General features: G+C 43.1%; 1 protein-coding gene and 1 long non-coding RNA gene across 5 annotated transcripts in view; both read left to right on the top strand.

Annotated features, from left to right (window-relative positions):
- The window catches only part of LOC131591467 (creatine kinase S-type, mitochondrial), a 47,980-nt gene extending 23,660 nt beyond the window's left edge, over window positions 1–24,320 (top strand). Inside the window, exons 3-10 of one of the 4 annotated variants that reach the window (XM_058862206.1) lie at window positions 1,444–1,642; window positions 3,028–3,123; window positions 4,929–5,150; window positions 7,642–7,727; window positions 11,791–11,914; window positions 16,596–16,730; window positions 17,068–17,193; window positions 23,961–24,320. In XM_058862206.1, the coding sequence (XP_058718189.1) occupies window positions 1,444–1,642; window positions 3,028–3,123; window positions 4,929–5,150; window positions 7,642–7,727; window positions 11,791–11,914; window positions 16,596–16,730; window positions 17,068–17,193; window positions 23,961–24,071 (1,099 nt within the window). In that variant the 3' untranslated portion in view covers window positions 24,072–24,320. Of the gene's footprint in view, window positions 1–1,443; window positions 1,643–3,027; window positions 3,124–4,928; window positions 5,151–7,641; window positions 7,728–11,790; window positions 11,915–16,595; window positions 16,731–17,067; window positions 17,194–18,455; window positions 18,609–20,014; window positions 20,250–23,960 lie in introns of those variants that run through there. The other 3 variants (XM_058862205.1, XM_058862207.1, XM_058862208.1) reach the window with 3 other exon arrangements.
- LOC131591472 (uncharacterized) lies at window positions 5,165–6,739 on the top strand. The gene is made up of 2 exons (XR_009280386.1): window positions 5,165–5,596; window positions 6,399–6,739. It is a non-coding gene; the product is annotated as an uncharacterized LOC131591472 (long non-coding RNA).
- Window positions 24,321–26,930: the final 2,610 nt, after the last annotated feature.

The raw sequence follows: 26,930 nt of genomic DNA, 5'->3' as shown, positions 1-26,930 counted from the left end.
GGGAGGGTGAGCAAGCAGTTTTCTTGGGTGCCTGGCATTTGACCAGTGTCAAACCATGACAATGAAATTCAGTGTGAATACCTCCAAAGAACAAACTGCAGTTCTTCAAGAACTGGTCCTGCATGGGTCCTCCACAGACCACAGTTCCTGCCAGAAAACCTGCTCCTGCATGGTCTACTCTCCATGGGCCACAGTTCCTGCCAGGAGCCTGCTCTATCATTGGCTCACCATTGATATGTGGACAAAGACTCCAACTAATTAAAGTTAGAAAGTGATATGTTTATTACAACGCCGGGTACACTCGGCAGAAATCTCCCACAGGCATGTGCGAAATCCATGGGGCTCTTGCCCTCTTTTTATCCACAAAAATCTTACATATTCATATAATTATTCGCTACACCTATACATATGCATTACCTAACCCCGCCTACCCCCACTTCGTATTAAAATGAGTTCAAAGTCCTTTCACACTTGCACAGTTCCTTCCTCCAAATGAGTAGGTGGGTTTCAAAATGGATCAGTGGTCTCCTAAGATGAAGTCAGGGATGTCTTCCTCACCTTAAACTTTTTACCTTTGTCTTGTTGGCAGGCTCTCTGGTCCCTTGGCCATAGTCCAGACACCCCAGCCTGGTTCCGGATGGTTTTGGGACCCAGGTGTAGTTATGGTTTCTTCATCTTGACAATAGCTCATCTTTCTTGTCTCCTACAAACGCAACTAAGTCAAGCAAGTAATATATTGTCTTAGCTCTAACTAGGTCCATCTGGTAATAATTAATCATCTACATAGTTTCTACTGCTAAACTCTTAATCAAAATATACTGCTTCTGGCTTGCTAGCTACATTCTAAGATTCTAAGTTCTTTTAACCCTTTGATTCACCATGGGCTGCAGCTTCCCTCAGGGAACATCATTCTCCTCCGGCATGGGATCCTTCATGGGTTGCAGGGGTTCAACCTAACTCACCATGGTCTTCACCACAGGCTGCAGGGGAATCTCTGCTCTGGCACCTGAAGCACCTCCTCTGCCTTCTTCTTCACTGACCTTAATATCTGCAGGGTTGTTTTTCTCACATTTTTTCTTACTTTTCTCTTTCACAACTGCTATGCAGTATCTTTTACCCTTTCTTAAATGTTATCACAGAAGTGCCACCAGCTTCACTGATTGGCACAGCCTTGGTCAGTGGTGGGGTCCATTTTGGAGCACACTGAAACTCTCTGAGCATGGAGGCAGCCCCTGATTTCTTCTCATAGAAGCTATTCCTGCAGCCCCTCCACTAGAAAAATCTTGCCACATAAACTGAATATATGTATAAACCAAGAACTAATTATATTTTTCAGCTATGCTGTGCATCCCATATTTTCTGATCATTTAAGTAGTTTCTTAAACTAGCAAAGATTACTGTTTAAAGATATATTAAGTGCTTATATTGCTTTTTTCTCTTCAGTGCAGACTATCCTGATCTCCGCAAACATAACAACTGCATGTCTGAATGTCTCACACCAGCAATTTATGCCAGGCTAAGGGACAAGATGACTCCCAATGGCTACACTCTAGACCAGTGTATCCAAACTGGGGTTGACAATCCTGGCCATCCTTTCATTAAAACTGTGGGCATGGTTGCAGGTGATGAAGAATCCTATGAGGTAAAGTATTTTCACAGTGCTATTATATTTTTTTCAGTTTGTATGGTATATGTCACAAGACCTCATTATATGAACACATATTCTTAGTCGAATATGGACTTCTAAGAAAAATTGTGTCCGAAAGAATATATATGGGGCAAATCATGTACATTTTCCCTACTCTTTATGAGGATTTGAATGCTATTCTACATTAGGAAATGCAGTAAATATGAGGCATTGCTAAGGAGGCCTCTCTACTGCAGTCAAAGTCAATAAAATATTGTTGCTTGGGAGCAATCCTCTATTTGCCTCCAACAGCTGCTCTCTTTCCTAATACTAAACATAGTTTATGGAAAAACAACAAGAGACATCAAAATAAAGGTAATATGGAAATTACACTGTAAAACAACTGTGGCAGAACTGAAAAGAAAAAGGCTTCTGTGAAGTGCTTGGCATCTTTAAGCCATAAATAGTGGACCCTGACAAAAGCCAAAGACAGTATTAGTATATAAAAAAGAAGAAAATCCTAGTTTTTATTGACCTGTGTGGTCTGCTTCCTTCAGTCTACTATACAATAGTATATTATTATATAATCTCTTAAGAGTATCCCAAATGTTAGGCTGCTCAACATGGAAAAAGACATCTGGTATTCTGGGACTACCAGCTTCTGTGATTTGTTTTACTTATTTAGATATAGTGACTGCCTTGAAAAGCTCTGCTAGAGTTATTGCTGCACAACAGAATGGAGGTGTGATTGTGATCAGTGTTGACATACCTGTGCTAAATGGTTCTAAGTAGTACCAGTAGTCAATGGCAGTGAAGACAGGTATTCTCATATGACCTAAGAACAGGGAACAAGCTGCCTGGGGACTGAACACGTATTTTAGTTGCTAACAAATCCTGAAATTTAATCTGGTTGCCATCACATATAGTACCTATCTGTGGTAACTAGAATAGGCTTGTAAGTAAAGTAAGGTGCAATTTTTGTTGTGAAGGTGAGAAACCACTATAGAGTACTGTTTAGGTCAAAATGACTGAAATCCACCACAAATAATCTCCCAATTTATTGTTAAGTAACAGAGGGTGAAATTCCATGTTCTGCTTCTAAGATGTACAGAAGAAACTCAGAGCAATTGCAAAACTCATGGCAAACTACTGGCAGTTACCATCTACATAAACAATAAATCTATTGAAAATAGATTTTGAAAGGTAATTTTTTCAGACAAATGTTCAAAGATACAACCCGCATATGACCCTTCCCTTTATATTTACCCGTTAGCACTTGCTGACATCCATGGCTATCATCCAGGAGCCTGTACCAAGGGATTTCCTTTGTGACTGAAGTTAGTGCATTAAATTTTTTCTATGATAGTGAAGACTTTTTGTAGATTCTCTTGACTCCACAGGTATTTGCTGAGATTTTTGACCCTGTCATTAAAGTGAGACATAATGGCTATGATCCATGTACAATGAAACATCACACAGACCTGGATGCATCCAAGGTAGGATTTAAATAAAATAATGAGGAAATAAAGATTAAATGCTGCTGTTTACAGTGATGATATTGTATGTAATAGTACATTTTCCCCCCCTGATCAAACTTCAAAAAAATTAAGGAAACTTGTCGCTCTATTAGGAACGGCTGGAAGAATGACACAGACTCTCTTGGGAGTCGATCAGGAGAATTTCTCCCAGTTTATTGCTTCAGATCTTTTTTATAGACCGATACGTGAAAAGTACAGAAAAGAAATTCTTATTGGCTAGTAAACTAACACATCACCATCATTGGTCAGTGGGGCTCACCACCCCTCGACTTTCTCTTGCAAGAAAACAAGGAACAGACAAACAGCACCTGCAAGACTGTTTTCTGTCTCTGAGGATTGTTTTAATTCCTCCCTATGATTTCCCAGGTCACTTTCTCAGGCAAGACTGAGAAAGCTATGTGGCCTGCAATTTCTACAGGCACCGTGCTTTCTATTTCAGAGTTAGCATCCATAGAAACTGGCTAAAGAAACTGAAATGCCACAAATTACTGAAATAGCACATCCCACAGGGAGTATGTCTAAATGAAGTAAGCTCTGGTTCTGTCCTTTCTCATTGCAAGCCTGTTAGTTTACAGCTTAGATTTGCTGGGGTTTTCAGCATCTGACAAGCTAGCATCTACATGGCCTTTCTTTCTCTTCCTTATTCTTTTCTTTTAATTTCCTCTCTTTACTGGACCACTTTCACTTGACTACTTTATTCAATTACACCCTGATATTATGCAGAAGTGTCAGAGGTACAAGACTGTGCAAAAGGAGCAAGCCAGGAGCCAAGAGTGACAGCAAGACAGGCAAAACAACAGCTCCACCAAAGGCACATTTCCACAGTACCCAAGCAAGTAGAGAACAGGTGAATGGGTCTAGTTACAGTAAACAGGTTTAGCCAACAGGCCAGTGATTGACAGAAAAGCCCATAGTAACAAGGCAAGTCTGAGGTCAGGTCAGCAAGGCAGGGTCAGGATAAACAAGGTACAAGGCCAGGCACAGGCATACTTACAAAGTAACTCAGACAAGGACTGATCAGTGCCTTAAATTAAATGCAGCTCAAACCAAGGTGTAAGGACTGCAGATGAAACTTCTCAGAAATCTTTTTCAGACAGCTATTTTCAAAGTTGTTTGATCCATGGTTACACAACTGTGCAATATCAGAGCTGGATAAAACCCAGTGGAGAGAGGGTGAAAGAGGTTTGCAGAGATCCTTGGTGCACTCATGGCCCTAACAGCAAACTAGTTGCATTCCTACCTTGTTCTTAAGAGAGGTATTGATCCCAGCTGGTACAAAACATTTGGGCCTTTGCCTAATGACACTGTGAGCGTGTTCATGAGCTAAAGTTATCCATGTATTTAAGGATCAGAGCGAAAGCATTCCCCTTCTGCACACAGAGTCAAGTCTTAGTCATTGCTTAGTATTTCCTTCATAGTTCAATAACTGCATTGATTAGTATCATCTTAGACTTTCTTCTTTCAAAAGAACTTCCACATCTGGCCTTCTTTCCATGTTCATATACATGTTTCCAAAAGCCATTCAGATATTTTCATATTCCATGCCAGAGCTAAGAAGGATCAGCTGGTTACTTTGCCACATTCAGTCAGCAAAATAACTTTGGAGTTCCTAAAAACCCTTAGTATTTGAAACACTGAGGGGTTCCTGATGTTCTGTGATATCTAGAAGAAGTTATAATTCCTGGGCAGAAAGGTGACCCATTTTTTATGATGGTGTACAAAATGGGTGTCTGCATGTAAATTAAAAAACATTTTTCCTTCAGATCACCCATGGTCAATTTGATGAGCAATATGTCCTCTCATCACGAGTACGTACTGGTCGTAGCATTCGGGGTCTCAGCCTTCCTCCAGCTTGTACCAGGGCTGAGAGAAGAGAAGTGGAAAATGTTGTAGTCACTGCTCTAGCTGGGCTGAAAGGAGACCTTTCTGGAAAGTACTATAGCTTGACAAATATGTCTGAGAAGGATCAGCAGCAGCTTATTGATGTAAGTATAACTCCATGTTACATGTCTGTCTTTTGCATGTGTCCTTTACTAAATGAGATGTCTTTCATGTCTATTTCTTCTTGTGTATAGGGGTGATTGATACCAGCACAGGTTGGTTCTCTGTTTCAGTGGCAGTGTCTGTCACAGGGGTTGGAGTAAGCGCAGGACGTGACACCGGGGCTTGAGTAGCCACAATGTCTATCATTGGGATTGTAGAAGCCTCAGTGCCTGTTGTTTTGTTGTCAGATCCAGAGACCTCTTCCCCCTGAGGGCACTGAGTAGTGTAGAACAGGGCTCTGTAGGCATTAGCCAGGCCCCAACAGGTTGCAGTGATTTGTGTCTCTCTGGAATTGTCAGGGTGACAGCATACTTCTTCTTTTACTCGTTTTTCAGAATTCTGCAGATTTTCAGGGGTTCCAAAATGTTGGAGACAGTCACTGTCCTAGGTACTTTCTCATACACCCTGCCATTCATAACTATCCATCCTTGAGACAGATGTCTGGGTGATGTTCTTAAATAGCTGTTTAACCTTAAACAAGACCTGAACCATATTCAGCAACATTCTGGCTCCTAGAGAGAGGGAGGGAGGGAGGGAGGGAGGGAGGGAGGGAGGGAGGGAGGAAGGAAGGAAGGAAGGAAGGAAGGAAGGAAGGAAGGAAGGAAGGAAGGAAGGAAGGAAGGAAGGAAGGAAGGAAGGAAGGAAGGAAGGAAGGAAGGAAGGAAGGAAGGAAGGAAGGAAGGAAGGAAGGAAGGAAGGAAGGAAGGAAGGAAGGAAGGAAGGAAGGAAGGAAGGGAGGAAGGGAGGAAGGGAGGAAGGGAGGAAGGGAGGAAGGGAGGAAGGGAGGAAGGGAGGAAGGGAGGAAGGGAGGAAGGGAGGAAGGGAGGAAGGGAGGAAGGAAGGGAGGAAGGGAGGAAGGGAGGGAGGGAGGGATCTCCCCCTCCCCCATATGTTGGCTCTCTGGGAGAGAAAAAGATGTCATTATTAAAGTTCCCAATAGATGGCTTTTTTGATAGTGGGCAGGGTCAGTACCAAAGACATGGACACCAGCTTAAGGAATAGTGTAATTTACTATTATACAAAACTGCAAAGAATTATAATGGATAAGCTAAGCAATGCACATAATCATTAGCAAAGAATTACAAAAGGATAAGCTAAGCAATCCATCTAATCATCACTACAAAAGAATGCCTACAGTGATTAAGAAAGATACATCATCAATTACCCCAATACTTTACCACTTCATCCAGATCCACACAAAAGCTGGAGGAAGCCACTGTCACAACAAAGGACTGGAGGACCATTCCTGGTAACTGGGAAATTCTACAGGTGCACCCACCTACAGGCAAAGAGGCTTCTAACTTCACTGTGACAGTAGCCCAACTTTTATGTTGTTGAATAAACAAGCTACTATTATTTTTAGTATAGAAACATCTGGTTTTATTCTCCTGCTGGTTTTCTCCCAAAGCCTGGCCAGGTCTCAAGGAGGAACCAAAGGAGTTGTCTTTGTTCGTACAACCCCAGACAAGGCCGGATGTGGCCTTGTCTGGTTTCTAAATACAGAAACGTAAATACATGTTTTGCCGATGAACAGATGCATATGTCATATTGCTAATAATGCTATTTCTATGAGTGGATACATATAATGTTTGATTGGAAGGTTCATCTAGAGGTCAACTTTGACCCAGGGCCTGTTTTTCAGGCCTTAGTACTTTGGTAGCTCCCAAAGTACAGAGGTGGTGGCAATGCTGAGTGCATGTACCACCTTAGTTTTACCACAAGCAAGTCTACTATATCATAAGCCAATACTACAAAGTCCACTGCAATCATAATCTGAGCCCAGGTCCCAAGGACAATAAATATCCACAGGGAACACATACACCAAGTAAGGCATTATGTAAAAAACCCCGAGAACAAGCAGAACAGCTCTGAGAGTAAATGAATCAACATTGTGACCAGCAGCTACTAAACCAATACAATGAATGCTTATAACAAACTTGTTTTAACATGGTCTTTTCCGATCTTCCATGATCTCAACCCAAGAAAAGTCTGTCATCGTTTAATCCCAGCTGGCAAGTAAGTACCATGCAGCTGCTCCTCAGCTGCTCCAACTCCCCTCAGTTTATATAATGAGCATGATATTCTATGGTATGGAATATCCCTTTGGCCAGTTCAGGTCAGCTGTCTGCGTCATGCTCCCTCCTAGCTTTTTGTGTACCTCCTCATTGGCAGACCATGGGAAACAGAAGTCCTTGAATTAGAGTAAGCACTGCTGAGCGACAACCAAAACATCAGTGTGTTATCAACATTATTCTCATACTTTAAGTCAGGAAAGAATCAGGTTCACAAGACATGCTATTTAATTTAATTATATTGACTATCTTCATATTAAATACATAAGACAGGGTTTTACTGCTTCTCTTAATAAACTTCAATTTATTTTATATCTTTCTCTGTTTTTATTTCTCTTTCTGGCCCCGTTTTTGTGTCCAGGATCATTTTCTCTTTGATAAGCCAGTGTCCCCTTTGCTAACATGTGCTGGGATGGCACGTGACTGGCCAGATGCCAGAGGAATCTGGTATGTTGTGTGATACGTAGAAGCTTCTGTCATATTTTAAAACATGTATTGGAATCTCCTTGCTTCTCCTAACCCCACAGTCACTCTGCACTGGTACTCACAGCATGTTCAGTTTGGTTTTAAATATTTATGTAGTGTTTTAAATGATTAATTGAAAAAAAAATTAACACCTTTATATTCTTATAGGCAAAGACAGAAATGATGCAAGGATTGTTAAAGTGTTAGAAACCATAGAAGATCTTGATAGCAGTCACAAAGGAATTAGGGCTTCTCCCACAATAAAGGTGGAAGGATCAATACCCCAGCTGAAGTGCATCTACACCAATGCCTTCAGCATGGGCAGCAAACAGGAGGAGCTGGAAATCATAGCACAGATGAAAAACTATTATATAATTGCAGTCATGAAAACATGGTGAGATGACTCAGAACTGGAGTGCTTCAATGGATGGCTATAAACTCTTCAGATGGGATAGACAAGGAAGGAGAGGCCATGGGGTAGCCCTGTATGTTAGGGAGTGTTTTGACTGTTTAGAGCTTGCCGATGGTGATGAAAGGGTTGCATGTTTATAAGTAAGAACCAGGGAAAAGGCTAACAAGGTAGATATCCTTGTGGTCTTCATCCAACCAGGATGAAAAGGCAGATGAAATATTCTATGAGCTTCTGGGAGTAGTCTCACATTCACTAGCCCTTTTTCTCTTGGAGACTTCAACTTACCACTTGTCTGCTGGAAAAACAATACAGCAGAGAGGAAACAGTCTAGAAGGTTCCTGGAATGTGAAGAAGAAAACTTCCTGACACAGCTGGAGAATGAGCCAACTAGGAAAGGCATGATCGTTGGACTTTTTGTTTGTGAAGAGAGAAGGAATTATGGATGATATGACATTTGGAGGCCATTTTGAGCACAACGATCATGAAATGATAAGGGTTTCAATTACTAGAGAAGTAAGGAATATGGTTACCAGAACTGCTACCTTGGACTTCTGGAAGGCAGACTTTGGCCTGTTTAAGGGCCTGGTTGAAAGAGTCCCTTGTGAGGCAGTCCTGAAGGGAAAAGGAGTCCAGGAAGCACAGCTAGAAGTTAATATGGCAACTTCCATAAAAGACAATAAAAATAGTTCTATAAATACATTAACAACACAAAGAGGGCTAAGGAGAATCTCCATCCTTTATTGGATGGGGGGGGAAACATGAGGATAAAGGATGAGGAAAGGCTGAGGTACTTAATGCTTTCATTACCTCAGTCTTTAATAGGTCTGATTTTTCTCAGTGCACCCAGCCCACTGAGCTGGAAGACAGGGAGCAGAATGAAGCCCCATTATCCAAGGGGAAATGGTCAGTGACCTGCAACACTACTTAGAAATACAAAAGTCAATGGGACTCAAAGGGATCCTTCCAAGAGTAACTGAGGGAGCAGGAGAAGAATTCACCAAGCCACTTTCAATCATTTACCAGCAGTCCTGCCTAACCGAGGAGGTCTCAGTTGACTGGAAGTTGCCAAATGTGAAGTTAATCTACAAGAAAGGCCAGAAGGACGATCTGGGGAACTACAGGCCTGTCAGCATGACCTTGGTGCACAGGAAGGTTATAGCAGATCATCATGAGTGCCATCAAATGGCCATGTACAGGACAAGCAGGGGATCAGACCCAGTCAGCATGGGCTTGACTAACTTGATCTCCTTCTAAGACAAGGTGATCCACTTAGTAGATGAGGGAAAGGCTGCAGATGTTGTTTAGCTGGGCTTCAGTAAAGCCTTTGACACAGTAACAAGTGATGTTCCTCAGGGCTCAGTATTGGGTTCAATTCTGTTTAATATCTTTATTGATGATTTGTATGAGGGCATTGAGTGAACCCTCAGTATATTTGCAGATGACACCAAGTTAGGCAGGAGTGTTGATCTGCTTGAGGGCAGGAAGACTCTGTAGAGGGATCTGGACAAACTAGATAGATGGGCTGAGGCCAATTGCATGAGGTTCAACCGGGGTAAATGCCAGGTCCTGCATTTGGGTCACAACAACCTCATGCTTGGGGAAGAGTGTCTAGAAAGCTGCTCAGTAGAAAAGGACCTGGGGGTGTTAGTCAATATCCATCTGCATATGAGCCAGAAGTGTGCCCAGGTGGCCAAGGAGGCCAATGGCATTCTGGCTTGTATCAGAAATAGTGTGGCCAGCAGTGCGAGGGAAGTGATTGTCCCCTTGTACTTGGCACTGGTGGGGCCACACCTCAAATACTGTGTTCACTTTTGGGCCCCTCACTACAGGAAAGATGCTGAGGTGCTGGAGTGTGTCCAGAGAAGGGCAACAAAGCTGGTGAAGGGTCTACAGCACAAGTCAGATGAGAAGTGACTGAGGGAACCAGATTTGTTCAGTCTGGAGAAAAGGAGACTGAGGGGGGACCTCGTCTCTACAACTACCTGAAAGGAGGTTGTACCCAGGTGGGGGTCAGCCTCTTCTGGGTAACAAGCAATAGGATAAGAAGAAATGGCCTCAAGTTGCACCAGGGGAAGTTTAGATTTGGTATTAAGAGAAATTTCTTCACCAAAAAGGTTGTGAAGCATTGGAACAAACTTCCCAGGGAACTGATGGAGTCACCATCCCTGGAGGTATTTAAAAGACATATAGATGTGGCACTTAAGGACATGATTTAGTGGTGGACTTGGCAGTGTTAGGTTAATGGTTGGACTTGATCTTAAGTATCTTTTACAACCTAAATAATTCCATTATTATATGGTTCTACATAAACAATCGTTAATAACAGCAACACAATGTAGCACCATAAACATGGATCCTTCTATGGGGTTTTTTTAATATCTGTTTTTTCTATTTCAAGATAAAAGTTTGATTTCAGAAAGACTGTGAATCACCATGAAATTATTTCCACAGGCTTTTGTCAGGTTTTACAGTGCATGCTTCCTGACAAAGCAGGTTTAACTTATCAGAATAATACTGGATAGGCTTCTGAACATGATGCAGTATTGCCATAGAACAGATTTTTTTCTTTGTGGTATCTGAGTGGTATCACTCAGCATTCCTTAATGCAATGGGAAGATTCATTCAATTAAAGGAGAAGCTGAGTCAGGCCAACATTAATCTCTGGAAAATCCTACCCTGACTATTTGTACGTGACTGAAAATTAAATAACTGAACCACTTTAACTATAATGTCAGGCCACAGGATGCTTGCTCCTGTTCAGTTTTGCATTGTCGAAGTGTGAAAAGTGAGTTGCAGTAAAAGGCAGACTGCAAGTTACGCTCTCAGTGAAGTTGCAAATTTCACGTATTTCAAACTCGGTCATATTCTACTGTTTGTATGTACAAATCTTATCAATCACTTTCTACATTCTGTAGAAAGATTGTTGCAAAAAACAGAAAAAAAAATGAAGAAAAGCAAGGAAAATTGACCTCAGGTTTGATCTAGCACTTTATAAACCTAGTCATGACTAATCTGTCTGGAACAAGAGAACTTCTCTGTAGGCATTATCTTAATTGACAAGCCAGCATCTTTAATGCAGTGTCCAGAAGCAACATGTAGCTGTTTTCCTCAGATATATAATTTGACTTATGTGGCAATTCAATGTTATAAAGTGATATGAAGGGCACTGGGATTTGATTTAGAAGACAAAATACAATTAAGTAAGGTCATATGGCTGTGCCCTCAGTTTTTTTTCTAACTGCACAATTTTCTAAGAACAGTAAAAGCTATCCCCAGTGACTGAAGATGCAGAATTTGGCTTCTCCCTTTACCTGTTCCCTTAGCAGCTATACATCCCAACTGTGTTAATGTTTGAAGACATGTTCTTTGTAGCTGAGCTTCAGGGCAGCATGATGTGATCAGAGAAAACTGCTCTTTTCACTGTAACTTGAGAAACTTGCATAATTCCATTGGCATGGGGGAATCAAGATGTGAAAGTAGCTTAACTGCATCCTTAACTGTGCAGAGCAATGTTATTTTGCAGTGCTTAACCTCTTCACAGTCCTGAAAGACTGTAATGAAACTAAGGATACTGAGAGTTATTTTTCAGGGCCTATCTTCTGCTTTAAAGCTATTCATTTTTCTCTCAACCAGGCATAACAATGACAAGACATTTCTTGTCTGGATTAATGAAGAGGACCACACCAGGGTGATCTCCATGGAAAAGGGTGGCAACATGAAACGGGTGTTTGAAAGATTTTGTCATGGTTTAAAAGAGGTAGTAACTCAATGAATTTATTATGCCTGTTTGTTTATTGTTGGGCTGTTGTCAGCATTACTTAGCATGATTAACACTGAACTGACATCTCCAGAAGCAACAAAATAAAGTAACACCAGTTGAAGTAGCAACCCACATTAATAGCAGTTAAAGAAGGAAAGAAATTGTTAGCTGAGTTGTAGGAAAAATAGATAAAATGTCATTTTAGCTTTTATATTACAATCTTCAGCACTGAATGACTAAAGAAATGTTTTTTTCTTTTTCTTTGGAAAATTTGCTTTATTCGTCTCACTCTGGCAAAGCAGCTTTCACTCCAGCTTCTCTGGATTTCTAGACTCCCCTGTTTCAGGAAATCCCCAACAGCTGTATAGCTTATGCAATTGTACACTCTCACATTGTTTCAAAGCCACCAGCACAGGCCTTCACCTGAAAAAAACCCAAACAAATACCACATGGCAAAGTAGGGAAAGCGGGGAACTATAATGTCTTCTATATGTATGTTACCCAAAAAAGGAAAGTCAAAGAAGGTGTATAGATGTACAAAACACTTGCTCGTGATGAGAGACTTCTCCAGGGTCAAGCTGTTCAGGTATAAGCAATTTATTATATGGGTAAAGGGAGGGAGAGACCCGTATCCGCCGCCAGCTGCGGCATACACGTGGTCAGGGAGAGAGAGAGAGTGGAGCCGGAAGAGCAAGTGAGGAGAGGTTAAAGAGAGAGAGGGGGGAATAAGAGTAAGAGAGGGGGGAGTAAGAGAGCTTAAAGAGAGCTAGGAGAACAAGAGTATTAAGAGAGAGAGAACACAAGAGTATTAAGAGCGTGGGCAGAATAAGAGAGCGAAGTTCTTGTTACAATACATTATATGCTTTTCTATAGTGAATATTCTAATTCCCAGTAACCAATGACTACGAGACACACCCACTAAAGAATTTACATATAGCCTATAGGAACTACTACATTACCATACAGTGTTACATTTCAAACTCTAAAAGCTTTACAAATTCGTCTCTTGCTGCTTGACCTTTGGATTCTCCATCTGCAGAAGGACATTGTTTCATCAACAGGGATTCTCCTTTAGCTGGCGAGGCTATTGTTCTTTGGATATTTATTAACTAGCACTCAGCATCCCATGACTCAAAGCTAGCTCTCATTTCTACTTTGATTCTAGGCTTCATATTTTCAGAATCTTTTGCTAAACAATCATATTCATAAGGTTTCCCTGTTTCATCCTCCCCAGCAAAGGTGTACCCTTCCTGATAAACAATGCTTGTGAACTGGTAACTGGATGAGAAGGCTGAGGTACTCAACAACTTTTTTCCTCAGTCTTCAATAGAAACCTCTCCTCCCACACTTCTCCTGTAGATAGACATCAGGATGGGGATTGGGGAGCAAAGTGCTTCCTACTGTAAGTAAAGATCAGGTTCATGACCACCTGAAGAACCTGAATGTACAGAAGTCTATGGAATGCAATGAGATGCAACCCAGAGTTCTGGAGGAATTGGCTGATGTAGTTGCCAAGCCAGTCTGCATGATATATCAAAAGTCTTGGCAGTCAGGTGAAGTCCCAAGTGACTGGATAAAGGGAAACATTGTACCCCTCTTTAAAAAGGATAGAAAGCAGGACCCTGGAAATTACTGACCTGTTAGCCTCACCTCTGTGCTTGGGAAGATCATGGAACAGATCCTCCTAGAAACTGTGTTAAGGCATATGGAGGATGGGAAGGTGATTCAAGGCAGCCAGCACTACTGTACCAAGGGCAGATCCTGCCTGACCTCCCTAGTGGCCTTCAATGATGGGGTGATTACATCAGTGGACAAAGAAAGAACTACAGATATCATTTATCTGGGCTTCTGTAAAGCCTTTTACATGGTCCCCCTCAACATCCTTCTCTCTGAACTGGAGACAGATGGATTTGATGAGTGGACTGTTAGATAAGAAATTAGTTGGACAGTCACATCCAGAGGGTAGTGGTCAGTGGCTCAGAGTCCCAATGGACATCAGTGGTGAGTGGTGTCCCTCAGAGGTCTGTATTGGTGCCAGTATTATTCAAGGTCTTCATCAAGAACATAGACAAAGGGATCGAATGCACCCTCAGCAAGTTTGCAGATGACACCAAGCTGAGTGGTGCAGTTGACATGCCTGAAGGACAGGATGCCATCCAGAGGGACCTGGACATGTTCAAGAAGTGGGACCGTGGAAATCTCATGAGGTTTAATAAAACCAAGTGCAAGGTGCTGTACCTGGGTAGGGGCAACCCCCAGTATCAATACAGGCTGGTGGATGAACACATCAAAAGCAGCTCTGCTGAGAAGGCCATGGAGGTGCTGGTGGATGAGAGGCTGGACATGAGCTAGCAATGTGTGCTTGCAGTCCAGAAAGCCAATTGTATCCTGGGCTGCATCAAAAGAACTGTGGCCAGCAGGTCAAGGGAGGTGATGTTTCCCTTCTACTATGCTAATGTGAGACCCCACCTGGAGTGCTGCATTCAGCTCTGAGGTCCCCAGCACAGGAAGGACATTGACCTGTTGGAGTGAATTCAGAGGAGGTCACCAAGATGATTAGAGGGGTGGAACACCTCTGCTATGAGGAAAGGATGAAAGAATTTGTTTTGTTCAGCCTGGAAAAGAGGCAGCTTTGAAGTAACCTAATTGTGGCCTTCCAGTACCTGAAGGGAGCCTACAAGAAAGATGGAGAGAGACTGTTTACAAGAGCATGTAGTGATAGGACAAGGGGGAATGGGTTCAAATTGAAAGAGAGTAGGTGTAGATTAGATATTAGGAAGAAATTCTTTACTGTGAGGGTACAGTAAACTTTACTGGCACAGGTTGCCCACAGAAGCTGTCAATGCCCCATCCCTGGAAGTGTTCAAGGCCAGGTTGGATGGGGCTCTGAACAACCCGGTCTAGTGAAAGGTGTTCCTGCCCATGGCAGGGGGGTTGGAACTAGATGATCTTTAAGGTCCTTTCCAACCCAAGCCATTATATAATTCTATGATTATCTGACTGAGGAAGTGGTCCCTGAAGGTAAGTTTAGAGCATCTCTAAGAAATTTTGAGTATGGGGTGAGTTTGGGAACATGGAAAAACAAAAGTGCCTAGTGCATGCTTCATTGGCATCTGGGTGTTTCACTAGGATCTGATACGGTTTTTAGGCATATCCATGAGACTGAATAATGTACAGGATTGGGGTCTAAGTGACATAGTTTGTGGATGTTGTTTCCATGTTTTCCTCTGCTACTGTGCTTATCTCTTGTTCAAAAGAAGTGGACCTCTGGACATTGACATATGAAGTGGTCAGATAGCTTTGTAAACTGTGACCAGAGCAAGTGTATGAGGCAGGAAATCAGATCTAGTTTCTTACAAGCAATTTCTGCATCCTCACACAATATTTAAATGTCAGGAGAGTCCATTATGTTGTATTCTTCTGCAGAATGGAAATATTTGCCTATATTGCAGAGGACTTGTGAATCTGAACTGGCACAGGTATCTGATTCTCTTCTGACTGGTTTTAATGAACTGAAATTGTATTTGGGTCACAGAATTAGGTTTCAGAAGTGTATCTGAGTGGACAGAATAGTGGTTTATTCAAAGGTCAATAGACTGAAGAAGCCCTTGAGCCTATTAGGAGAATTTCTGGGCGGATGCCCCGGAAGAATCTGCCACAGGCTTCAAGAAAGCCTGACTGCTTAGGATGAGACACAAAAGCTTCTCCATGGTGGTATGCAACACTAGGTAAATTTACCTAATTTCCTATAAGTCAGTGCCCCTAGACTATTGTCTCCTGACCCCATACTTAACCTGAGACACTGCAGAAAATCCTGGTCTTTTGTCACTGGAACCTTTTGTGGGACTTTGGAATAAACCTCACTGGAATACTATACAGAAGGCCCTTCCTGTCTTTCTTTGCTGACCTATCCACAGTGTGTGTGACTTTTGGATACAGTGACTGTCTGTGCCCACCCAAGCGGCTTCCTCAAAGAGACGCTTTGGAGTGGTAGCAGCAACACTATCCATTTTCTGCACTGCTACAATAGACCTTTGTGATATTTCTGAGGATAATGATTCCAGTCTCCTTTGTAACTGGGTTTTAGAATTACTAATGAAAAATAATTATAGAGGACCTATATAGTCTTTTCATAGTGGAAGCAGGGCTATGAAATTTAAGCATTTAGAAATCAAGTGTCCTTCACCTAGCATCATGTAATCACCTTGAAAATTATATAAAACTAGGCTTTGCGTCCTTTTGTTTGCTCCACAGTTGAGATGTTTGGACTTGTGCTTTGCAACTTTGCTCTAAAAGCACCTAGGCTAGAAAATCATTTATACTATAGGTGAAAGTCAGAATTATTATGTCAGCATATAGTTTCATGGTCTAAGGCCATGTGATTAAGTGCTAAAGAGCCTTCAAGTTAATGGTAGTTAGAAAATGATGAAGAAATTTTTGTAATATTCACTGAGGAACTTGATGCATGATAAATACAAAGGTTCATACTAAAGCCAAACCAGACTTTACTTGAGTATATCTATATGTACTTCCATTGGTAAACAGTGAAGTTAATCATCAACATAGATACAAAGTAAAAAGAATAAAAGAATTTTATCTATAAACAACTGTCAGAAGATGAGATGTTTGTATGCAGTTATGCAATTCTTTTTCCTTTTTTTTTTTTTTTCCTTCATAGGTTGAAAGATTAATTAAAGAACGAGGCTGGGAGTTCATGTGGAATGAACGTCTTGGATACATTCTGACTTGTCCTTCAAACCTAGGAACTGGTTTACGTGCTGGAGTCCATGTAAAGCTGCCAAAGCTTAGCAAGGTACATAAATTGTTTAAAAGGCCAGTGATGTAAATTAGGTCTTCATGTGATTTATAAAGAAACAAATAAAAAATGACAATTTACAGCAATTGGATGTTTGCAAGATGTGCAACATCTAAGTCCCAGGCATAATGCAGGACTGAGCATACTTGTATAATGAAAATTATTATATTTGTTATGGAAATTAATCTACTCAGCAGACAAACATCAAGACAGGCTATAATCCAAAGACAGAGGAAATTGTCTCTGCCTGTCTTTCTGGAGATGGCATTAGATCATGGATAATAACAATAAACAAGGCAAAAGACAATATGCACGAACCTATTTCTTCTGTTAGGATCCCAGGTTTCCAAAAATCCTGGATAACTTGAGGCTACAGAAGCGTGGCACTGGTGGAGTGGACACAGCAGCTGTAGCAGATGTGTATGATATCTCCAACCTGGACCGCATGGGTCGATCAGAGGTAACTTAATTTGTTTTATTCCTTGCTTTTAAACTCAGATCTGTACTAGGACCATTTCCCTTTATCTGAGTTCACTAGGAATTGTCATTTTTTGGAGTTATGGCAGTTTTTTCTCCTTGTGTATTTGATCTAATGAAAAGGTTTACGCAACAAAAAATTACTACTGTGCATGCAATGTTTTCCAAATATGAAAAGTTCCTGAGCAAGTTCCATAAATGTGACTGGTTTACATCATGTGCTGAAGCATTTTGTTGAAAGCATGCAGGTACTAGAAACATTTGGTTGTGGTAACAGAATTCCCTTGGGACAATGTTTCTCAGCATCACAGCATGAACTTTTATACCTGAATACCTCATGGAACACACTGCTATGAGATAGGTGTACAGGTTGTCTCTTCAGTGTTGGGCATGAGCTAGGCATCTATGAATCATAGAATCATAGAATGGTTTGGGTTGGAAGGGACTTTAATGATCATCTAGTTCCAACCCCTCTGCTATCAGATGGGATGTCATCAACTAGATCAGGTTGCCCAGGGCCCCATCAAGCTTGGCCTTGAACACTTCCAGGGATGGGGCATCAACAACTTCTCTGGGCAACCTGTGCCAGTGCCTCACCACCCTCACAGTAAAGAATTTCTTCCTAATATCTAATCTACACCTACTCTTTCAATTTGAACCCGTTCCCCCTTATCCTAGCACTACATGCCTTGTAAAAAGTCCCTCTCCATCTCCATCTTTCTGAATGAGGTTCACTGAAGTTGTACACTGGGAACAGTTACATACTGTACATTGGACAGGTATCTGCTGTACCCAGTGCAAAATGCTGATGAAAGAAGCAGGATTTTAGGACTAACCCACACAGGGAATCAAGCACTGACATTAAGAATAGATTAACATGCAGTTTTCCTTTTAGGATTCACAGTCATGCACTTTCACTGTATTGAGTTTGGCTGGGATGGTATTAATTTTCCCCTGTGCATCCCCTCTAGTGCTGTGCTTTGCATTGATAGCCAGAAAGGTCTTGATAACACACCAGTGTTTTGGCTACTGCTGAGCAGCGCTGGTGCAGCATCAGTGCTGTCTCCCCCTTCGCCAGTAGGCTGAGGGTGGGAAAGATCTTGAGAGGGGGAATAACCAGGACAGCTAACCCAAACTGACCAAAGGGATATTCCATACCACGTGACATCTGTTCAGATATAAAAGCTAAGAAAAGGAGGAGGAAGGAGGGGGGGGCATTCATTATTTATAATGTCTGCCTTCCAGAGCAACCACTATGCATGCTGAAGCCCTGCTTCCTGGGAAGAGGCCATAGATCACTTGCTGACAGAAAGTAGAGAATAAAATCTTTGGTTTTTTTCCCATCGCTTGTGTGTATGCGACCTTTGCTTTTTCTTTAATAAACTGCCTTTATCTTGACCTATGAGGGTTTTTTCCCATATTATTTTCTCCCCCCCCCCCCTTCCCCCCATCCAGCTGAGGGACTGATAGAGTGGCTTGGTGGGCAACTGACATCCAGCCAAGGTCAACCTACCACAGCAAGTTATTCTAAACAGCTGTGGCCAAAAGCCTAGTCCTGCCATCCTACAAACTCCTAGTCATGTGAAGGAACCCTCACTTCCTTCCCCTACCCTATGCATCCAGAAGCTTTCAGGGCACATGCTACTACTGCATTGGGGAAATGAGTGTCTCCTCCTCTACTTGCACTCCCATTCCAATTACTTTTCAGTTGACTGTTTTCTCATAGGAGAACATAATTTTTGCTTTTTCAGTCACTCAAAGAACTATATGGCTTTAAAATTTAATAGCACAAAACTATACTAGTATCTTCATATCACAGAACAAGGTAGTTTCTACAGTTGATGATGTATAGATTATCCTCTGCAATTCACTAGTGTCCACTTGGATGCAGTGCATTCTTTCTTCTACAGTACTGACTGTATATTGAATAAAACTGTTGTATTTCACAGAATATAGGTAAACAACAGTCTAAAACATCAAGAAGTAAGCACATATGTACAGATTCTTTAAGCATGCTAAACAATAAGGGAGGGCTCTGCATGATTCTTCCGAGTCATTTCAGTATTACTCATATATCTCATTACTATCCATAAAGAAAATACAACTATCCTACTTTCTACAGAAGAAAGAAAAAGTGCCAGTAGTCTTCACAATCATTTACCAAATGTCAGACCAACGTTCCGTAGCTTTTAAGCCCAAACACATTTGGATAAAGGCATTAATCCAAACCTCACAAGTTGCTGTTGGCAAAACACCAGAACCTCTTTACTTACACTGGCATTCGTTGCTTCAGAGAGAACTGCCCAGTGACTCTAAATATCCATGGCACTGCCTTTTCCCTTTCTTTGTCCTAATATGTAAATTGTGAGAACATAGCAAATGGATTCCCATGGCTTTGACATGCTGTAGTTCTTGGCCTCTTGTATTCTCAGAGTGGTAACATTTTAAATAGGTCTCTAAACTCATGCTTAAACCTTTTATTTAAGCATTTCTGTTTGTCTATTTATATAGGGATACATGTAGGATCAGGATTTGGTGGAAATTAGGAGAATATTTGAAAATTTCTAATATCAGAAGGCCAAGCTCAGCATGAACAGGAGAAGGGAATTACTATGGGCTTCCACTTGGCCAATGTATGACCCATATTTCCTGTATCACAGCATGTGTGATCTCTGTGTCCAGGTCATGATTCTCCTTGGGTCCAGCTTTACTTGCAGTCTTTGCCATACAAACCAATTTTTTCCTTCCTCTATTAACAGTGTTGCCTAAATCTTTTATTATTATTGTTTTTCTTGTTGTTTTAGGTAGAACTAGTTCAGATTGTCATTGATGGAGTCAACTATCTAGTTGACTGTGAGAAGAAACTGGAAAGAGGTCAAGACATTAAAGTACCACCACCATTACCTCAGTTTGTCAGGAAGTGATCTTGCGGCTGATGTCTCTTAATGATAAAAAATATGGCTGCCATTTTGACAGAAAGGCACCTCTGTATATCTCTATTTAAATACCTTGCTTAATAAAACACTGCCTGATACCAAACATCTCTCTAGATGCCTGGTCACACTAACAGAAAATAGTCGTAGTGCAGCATTAGTAGGACAACCACTTTGTAGGGACTGCTTCCCTTTTCCCTTTGTCTTCTCAGCAACTTTTACCTAGGCTTTGAACCCTTCTTTCTTGGCTGATGATAAAGAAAGTATTACTTGAATAATGCAAAACGCACAAATACATAACTCTAGTTTGTATGTATACTTATGGCCATATTTACACAGACTTCTGAGCACCTGAGTTTTATTCACAGAAGCACTTCTCCTGAGTGCCTGTCCAGAGTACAAAAATCTCTCAGTCTGAAGGGCAGGTGCTTGCAAAGTGCTCATTACTTTTTCAGCATTCAGTACCATGTTCAAAAGTTAACTGGAGCAAGAAGCTGCAAATGGCTTCAGTCTCTGAAGCCTACCACTTGACCTGTCATCTGGAACCCATTGGTGTCTCTGTATCAGAGATGTCTCTTCTCTGTCCAGGACTGGTTTGCAGACAAATTTCTTTACCATGTCATCCCAAACCCTCAGACTTTATTAGCCCTGGTAGAGAGTTCACCAGTTCACCAGGTCGCTTTCAGGTGTTTTCCTCAGGTACCATACCGTAATCCTTTAGCTCCCAGCCCCGGAAAATCTTCCGACTATCTCCAATCCACCCAGGGGTGGGAGGGTGATTTGGCAAGGACAAAGGTAAAAGACAAGGAGGCTCTCTCTTCCCAGGACACTGTTTCTCAGTTCATTCCAGAACAAACTCCAGGGAAAAAGAGAGAAAGAGGCAGCAATCATGGGGATTTTTAAACTGAGGGGAAAAGGGGAGAGGAAGGCAGGTTACAGCCAATGGGGACAAACCGAAGGGGAGGGGCGAGGGGGAAGGAACCAACACACCACAGACCCAGAGGGGGAGCAACTGGGTAAAACCACTTAGCGTAACATAGTGCAACATGACATCTCCCCCCTTTTTAATTATATAAAGTTAAAAGAAGGGCATTGGGCTTATTCTGATACAGAACATGAATTTGTCCATCACTCGTGATTAGTGGGCCGGTAAGATTGTTTTTGGTCCATTAGTTCTATGTGGTTGACTTCTGAGATAGTAGGGATTAAACTGCTGAGGGCTTTTAAAATCAAGCAACGTATAATCCTGAATGCCAACACTATTAAGAACAAAACAACAAAAAACAACAGGATTGTTTTAACTATCGAAGTCCACCACCCCGTGAGTCCCCAGCCTTTGAATAGTTCACTAAACCAGTCCTCGGATTCTTGCTTCACTTGTCCAATCAAACTCTTCATCTCTTGGAAAGCTATGTGGACGCTGGGAGCTTTTGAGGTTAGGTTTTAGTCAGAAAAGTCCTTTAAATTCCTGGCATTCGTGTCCATGCAGCAGCAGGAGGAAGTCTATGGCCACTCAGTTCTGGAGCGTGGCCTGCCTGGTGATTTCCTGGTCTTCTAGGAGGGAGATGAGGGCAGTGGATGTTAAATTTTCCTGTTTGACTACCCAGCATTCTAGATGCCCTAACTCACCTAGAGCTTTGGCAGCTGTGACCCATGGAAGAAATACAGACGCAGCAATTCTTTTTGATTTAGCCCAATGAAAAACTTCGGAATCACAGTTTGGGTCCAAATTATCAGCGCTTCTTTTATGAACTCTGTTGATCAAATTGTTTTTACGAACCCATTTGCCAATTAAGGTTTGGTTGGGTGCTAACAGGGACAACTGCCCTATGGTACATGGCCCTCCTAAAAGCTGAGATGGGATTCCTGCCCATGCCCTATCTCCACAAATTAAGAACAAACCCTTAAGGAGATTTTTTGGATGTGAGTGGAGTGGTTCATGTGCTGTAAGATGACTTAGAATATCACACCATTTCATGGAACTGAATTCTTCTTGAAATTGTAATATGTTGTTAAAGGGTCTAGTGTCGCCCTGAGAATCAGGCCTTCAATATTGTTTTCTACAAGTTCTAGCCACTTTCCCAGGAAAGTAACTATAAACATAGGTGTTTATACATTCCATTAAAGATATGCTTTTTGATGGTCGTCTCTCACGGCCAGTGTGGTTGGGAAGGTGTTAACCTGACAATCCAATCCCTGGTTGTAGTTGGAAACCTATAAATACTGAAAGAACAAATAAACTATTCTCTTTCTTTCACCAAACCTCAAGCTGCGTTCGTGTGAATCATTTTGTGTCCAACAGTTACACTCTAGTGTCGGATAATGAGTTGTAAGGAAAATGAATACAATAAGGTGCCAGGGAGGAACCCAATAGTCTAATTCTTGGGGTTCCTTATCTGCTTTGGGCAGTTTTGGTAACCATTCCTCCACAGGGTTCTTAATCATTACAGCCCGCCTACGATTTTCATGTGTTCGGATGCTGTGTGATTTAGGACCTGTGTTAGACAAAGGAGTGTCAAAGCTGGCTGGAAATTCTCCAGCCTGCAATGGAAACCCTACCAGGCAAGTGGACATGGGGTCTATTGCTACTGCAGTGGACAGGCATATATTTTCTTGCTGGAGCATTTGTGCCAGGGTCACCCAAATGTTCTGGCGTGTCTGAGGACAATCCACGCAGCTGTCAGACTGCTCAGCGTGAGCAGGATGACAACTGGGATAGGGTGTTGCTATATTTTATATATTAGTAAAGGCCTGTATGCACAAACCAGCCTTTGAAATAAGTCGTGATATTAAGGGCTAAAGTCCTTGAAACCTTCATGCAGAAGAGAGAGTAAAGCAAAACAATATCCCTGTGTGTAAGAGAAAAAATGTAAACTGTGTGTGTTAGCCAATAGTTGCTTGCTCTGCCTGCAGACCCTGTAGAACCCTATAAAAGTGTGCTAAAGATAAAAATAAATTGGCATTCACAATTACTTCTGTGAAGACTGGTGAAGAGCTGGCGGTCTCTCAATAATAGGGCTTATCATGGGGTTGAGTGGGAGGTAGGTTTTCTCTAAAAAAAAAGAAACAAACATTTTTAAAGCATATTCAAAGTCAGTGGGTGTCTGCCGGAGACTAACCAGATGTCAGAAAGGTTTCCTCTCCCTCTTTCCAGCAACGTCTTCTTTTGGAAGCGACTGCCACTTGTTTTTCATCCCCTTCTGCTGGAGCTGGGTTTTTGGAAATGAAAGGTTTTACCCCCTTTTGGGGTAACCAACGCGGGCCTGTGAGGGTGGATACACACGCGTAGCCATGCCCCCAAGTGACAAGTTCATAGGGGCTCTTGGTCTGCCAGGTTTCTGGGTCCCTGATTAAGACCTGTGGACGTTGTGACAGCTTAAATTGATCACCACTGTTAAAATGCCAAACCACCAGAGGATTCATGTTTTCAAATGAACAATTCAGGAAATTGATAGCAAACATGGCTTTGCAGAGCTTTTGTTGTGGTGACATCCACGCTGTTGCACTGTTCTGCCTGGCCAGGACTTGTTTGAGTGTCTGGTGGGTACACTCAATCATAGCTTGACCTGTGGGGGAATGTGGGATGCCAGTCTTATGTTCCACCTGCCACTGCTGGACAAACTCTAGGAACTCCTTGGATTTATACGTGTTGAGGGTTAGGTGGGAATTTTTACCCATTATGTGCTGGGAAACCTAACTACCGGTACTTAAGGGTGCTCACAAAGGACAAAGAGTAGCCGGGCCCAGGGTGGCAGGGGAAGGGGGCAGAAAAAGGAGGGTGGGGACAGTTTTTAGCTGGCTTTTTCCTCGGCTTCAGGGAAGAAGGACGTTGGTGCGCTGGGTCGCGGAGCTGCTTCTTCTCCTTCTCCCCTCTTGGTTGGTGGCCTCGCACCCGCTGTCCTGCCAGGCATCGCCGTGGAGCTGCTGATCCACCTCATCCACCAGCCCAGGATCTCAGCTCATCCCTGCTGTCCCAGCCGACTGTTTCCTCGGAGCCCTGCAGGAGCACCGGGACTGACTGCCCGAGGGGTTTGTGAAAACAAAGCCTCTCCTCCATCCCGTCTCAGCCGAGAAAGCTGTCCCGGGGTCCCTGGTTCTGTTTTCTTGTTATTGCTGTAGTTATTGTTTGTTTGTTTACTGGTTATACTAGTAAAGAGCTGTTATTCCTATCCCCAGATCTCTGCCTGAAAGCCCCCTTGATTTCAAAATTATAATAATTCGGAGGGAGGGGGTCTACATTCTTTCATCGCAAGGGAGGCTCCTGCTCTCCCTAGCAGACACCTGTCTTCTAGAACCAAGACAGATTTTGGCCGCCCAACGTGGGGCACTGAGAGAAAAAGGGCAAAAAAGGAATAACAGTTCTTAAATAACCTAACTTTTGTGTGCTGGATTTAGAAACCTTGTTAGGTAGAACCATGTTGTTTAGCTTACCCAGGTTTGTGGGCCATGTGGTCACAGCTATATTTCTCCCATTTGCTGCACCTTACCTAAATATGTGTCCTATAACTAAGGCTACTGTGGCTATTATCCAGCTTGTTTTGTGGGTTGATAAGGTGAGGAATTCATGGATGTTTAACGTCCTCTGGACAGCGGGCTCATGGATTCAGAGCTGTCACACACTAACTGGATGGTTTTCAGGTTACTTTAATAATGGTACCTACTGGGAGAAAAAGACAGCTGGGGAAATTTTCTCCCAACCTTTCACCCAGTTCCTTGGGCCTACCCCGCCAGTTTTCAAAGGGTTAAAATCTTCTCTGAATGCTAATGACATCATACAGTGGCTGGTGTTGCTGATAGGCCTGTTCTACTTAGCCTTCAGAGACAAAGGGAAAGAGACCGGAGGTGCTGCTCCAGAGCCTGCCCCTGCCCCAGAGACAGGGAGTGGTGCTCCAGAGCCTGCCCCTGCACCAGAGACAGGGAGTGCTGCTCCAGAGCCTGCCCCTGCACCAGAGACTAGGGGTGCTGCTCCAGAGCCTGCCCCTGCCCCAGAGACAGGGAGTGCTGCTCCAGAGCCTGCCCCTGCCCCACAGCCCACCTCAGAAATGAGCCACCTAGAGTGGATGGGGGCTCTGGTGAAGGAGATACGTGAGATGAGCCAGAAGATAGAGTGCATTTCCTCAGCTGCTGGGAAACCATCCCCCTGCCCCAAAGAGGGAGAGTCTGATGGTGCAGCAGTGGAACCCACAGATGTTACAACCATCCAGGTTCCAGATGAACCACAAGGGCAGTCACAGCCAGCAGCTGTTGCCCCTGTGGAAACGAGGAAGTCTAAGGTGAAATCACAGCACCCTGCTGATAAGGATAAGGAAGAAGGGTCCTCACAACCCACAGGGGAGCCAGAAGTTGAAATCATCACTGAGTCTCTGACATATGACAGTCTCCGTAAGTTACAAAAAGACATTGTGAGGCGGGGGCGTGAGCCTTATACCACCTGGTTACTTCGGGTCTGGGACCTTATGGGTACAGGCGTGCAGCTGGATGGTGGTGAGGCGAGGAATGTGGGACCCTTGACGCAGGACTCAGGTGTGAATCAGATATTTGTCAGGGAGCAAGGGCCCCTTTCCCTCTGGGAGCGGCTTTTGATGAGTGTAAGAGAAAGGTTTGTCCATAGAGAGAGAATGGAAGAGCACTATCATAGAAGGGAATGGAAAACCATTGAGGAAGGGATCCAACAGCTGAGAGAAGTGGCTATATTAGAGGTCCTTTTTGGAAGGGGTGGACAGCATGATAATGACCCCGACAAAGTCAGGTGCACTGGGCAGATGTTGTGGAGTCTGGCAAATCTAGGGCCACGTGACTACACCACCTATATTGCAACGATTAATGCCGATAACGGCCGAGAGACGGTGGGTTCTGTTGCCACCAGGCTTAGAAATTATGACAGTATGGTCCATGGCCCACATCAGGCTAAGATTTCTGCTGTGATTAAGGAACTCAAAGAGGAGATGAGGGAAATGAGGGAAGAGATGAGGAAGAGCAGTTCCCATATGGCACCAGTGCGGGTCACAAGCCCAAAACTCCAAGCCCCACGTCCCCCAGCTAGAGAGAGAGGGTACACCTCACGAACCGAGCTGTGGTTCTTTCTACGTGACCATGGGGAAGACATGGCAAAGTGGGATGGGAAACCCACTTCTGCCCTGGCAGCACGAGTGCGTCAACTCAGGTAGGGAACCAGTAACCAGAAAGGTTCCACTAAAGTGAAGGTAGCCTCAGCCTCCCGTGACGAAACTGCCAGATATTACAGAAAAGAGGATGATCCCCTTGAAGGAACCTCTAGCATGTATGCCCAGGGAGGAGAGGATGACCAGTGCTAGAGGGGCCCTGCCTCTAGCCAGGAAGAGGCACGGGAAAACCGGGTCTTTTGGACGGTGTGGATCCGATGGCCTGGCACATCAGAGCCACAAAAATATGAAGCTTTAGTTGATACTGGTGCACAGTGTACCCTAATGCCATCAGGACATGTGGGGGCAGAACCTGTTTCCATTGCTGGGGTGACGGGGGGATCGCAGCAGTTGACTCTGTTGGAAGCTGAGGTGAGCCTGACTGGGAAGGAGTGGCAGAAACATCCCATTGTGACTGGCCCAGAGGCCCCGTGTATTCTGGGCATGGACTTCCTTCGAAATGGCTATTACAAAGACCCAAAGGGACTCAGGTGGGCTTTTGGAATAGCTGCTGTGGAGGCAGAGGACATTAAGCAATTGAACACCTTGCCTGGACTATCAGAGAACCCATCTGCAGTAGGACTCCTGAAGGTGGAAGAACAGCGAGTGCCAATTGCCACCTCGAC

The sequence above is a fragment of the Poecile atricapillus genome, chromosome W, assembly GCF_030490865.1.
Source record: "Poecile atricapillus isolate bPoeAtr1 chromosome W, bPoeAtr1.hap1, whole genome shotgun sequence".
In the NCBI taxonomy this organism is placed as follows: domain Eukaryota; kingdom Metazoa; phylum Chordata; class Aves; order Passeriformes; family Paridae; genus Poecile; species Poecile atricapillus.
Note: the sequence above shows the minus strand (reverse complement) of the source record. Positions and strands in the feature narration are given on the sequence as shown.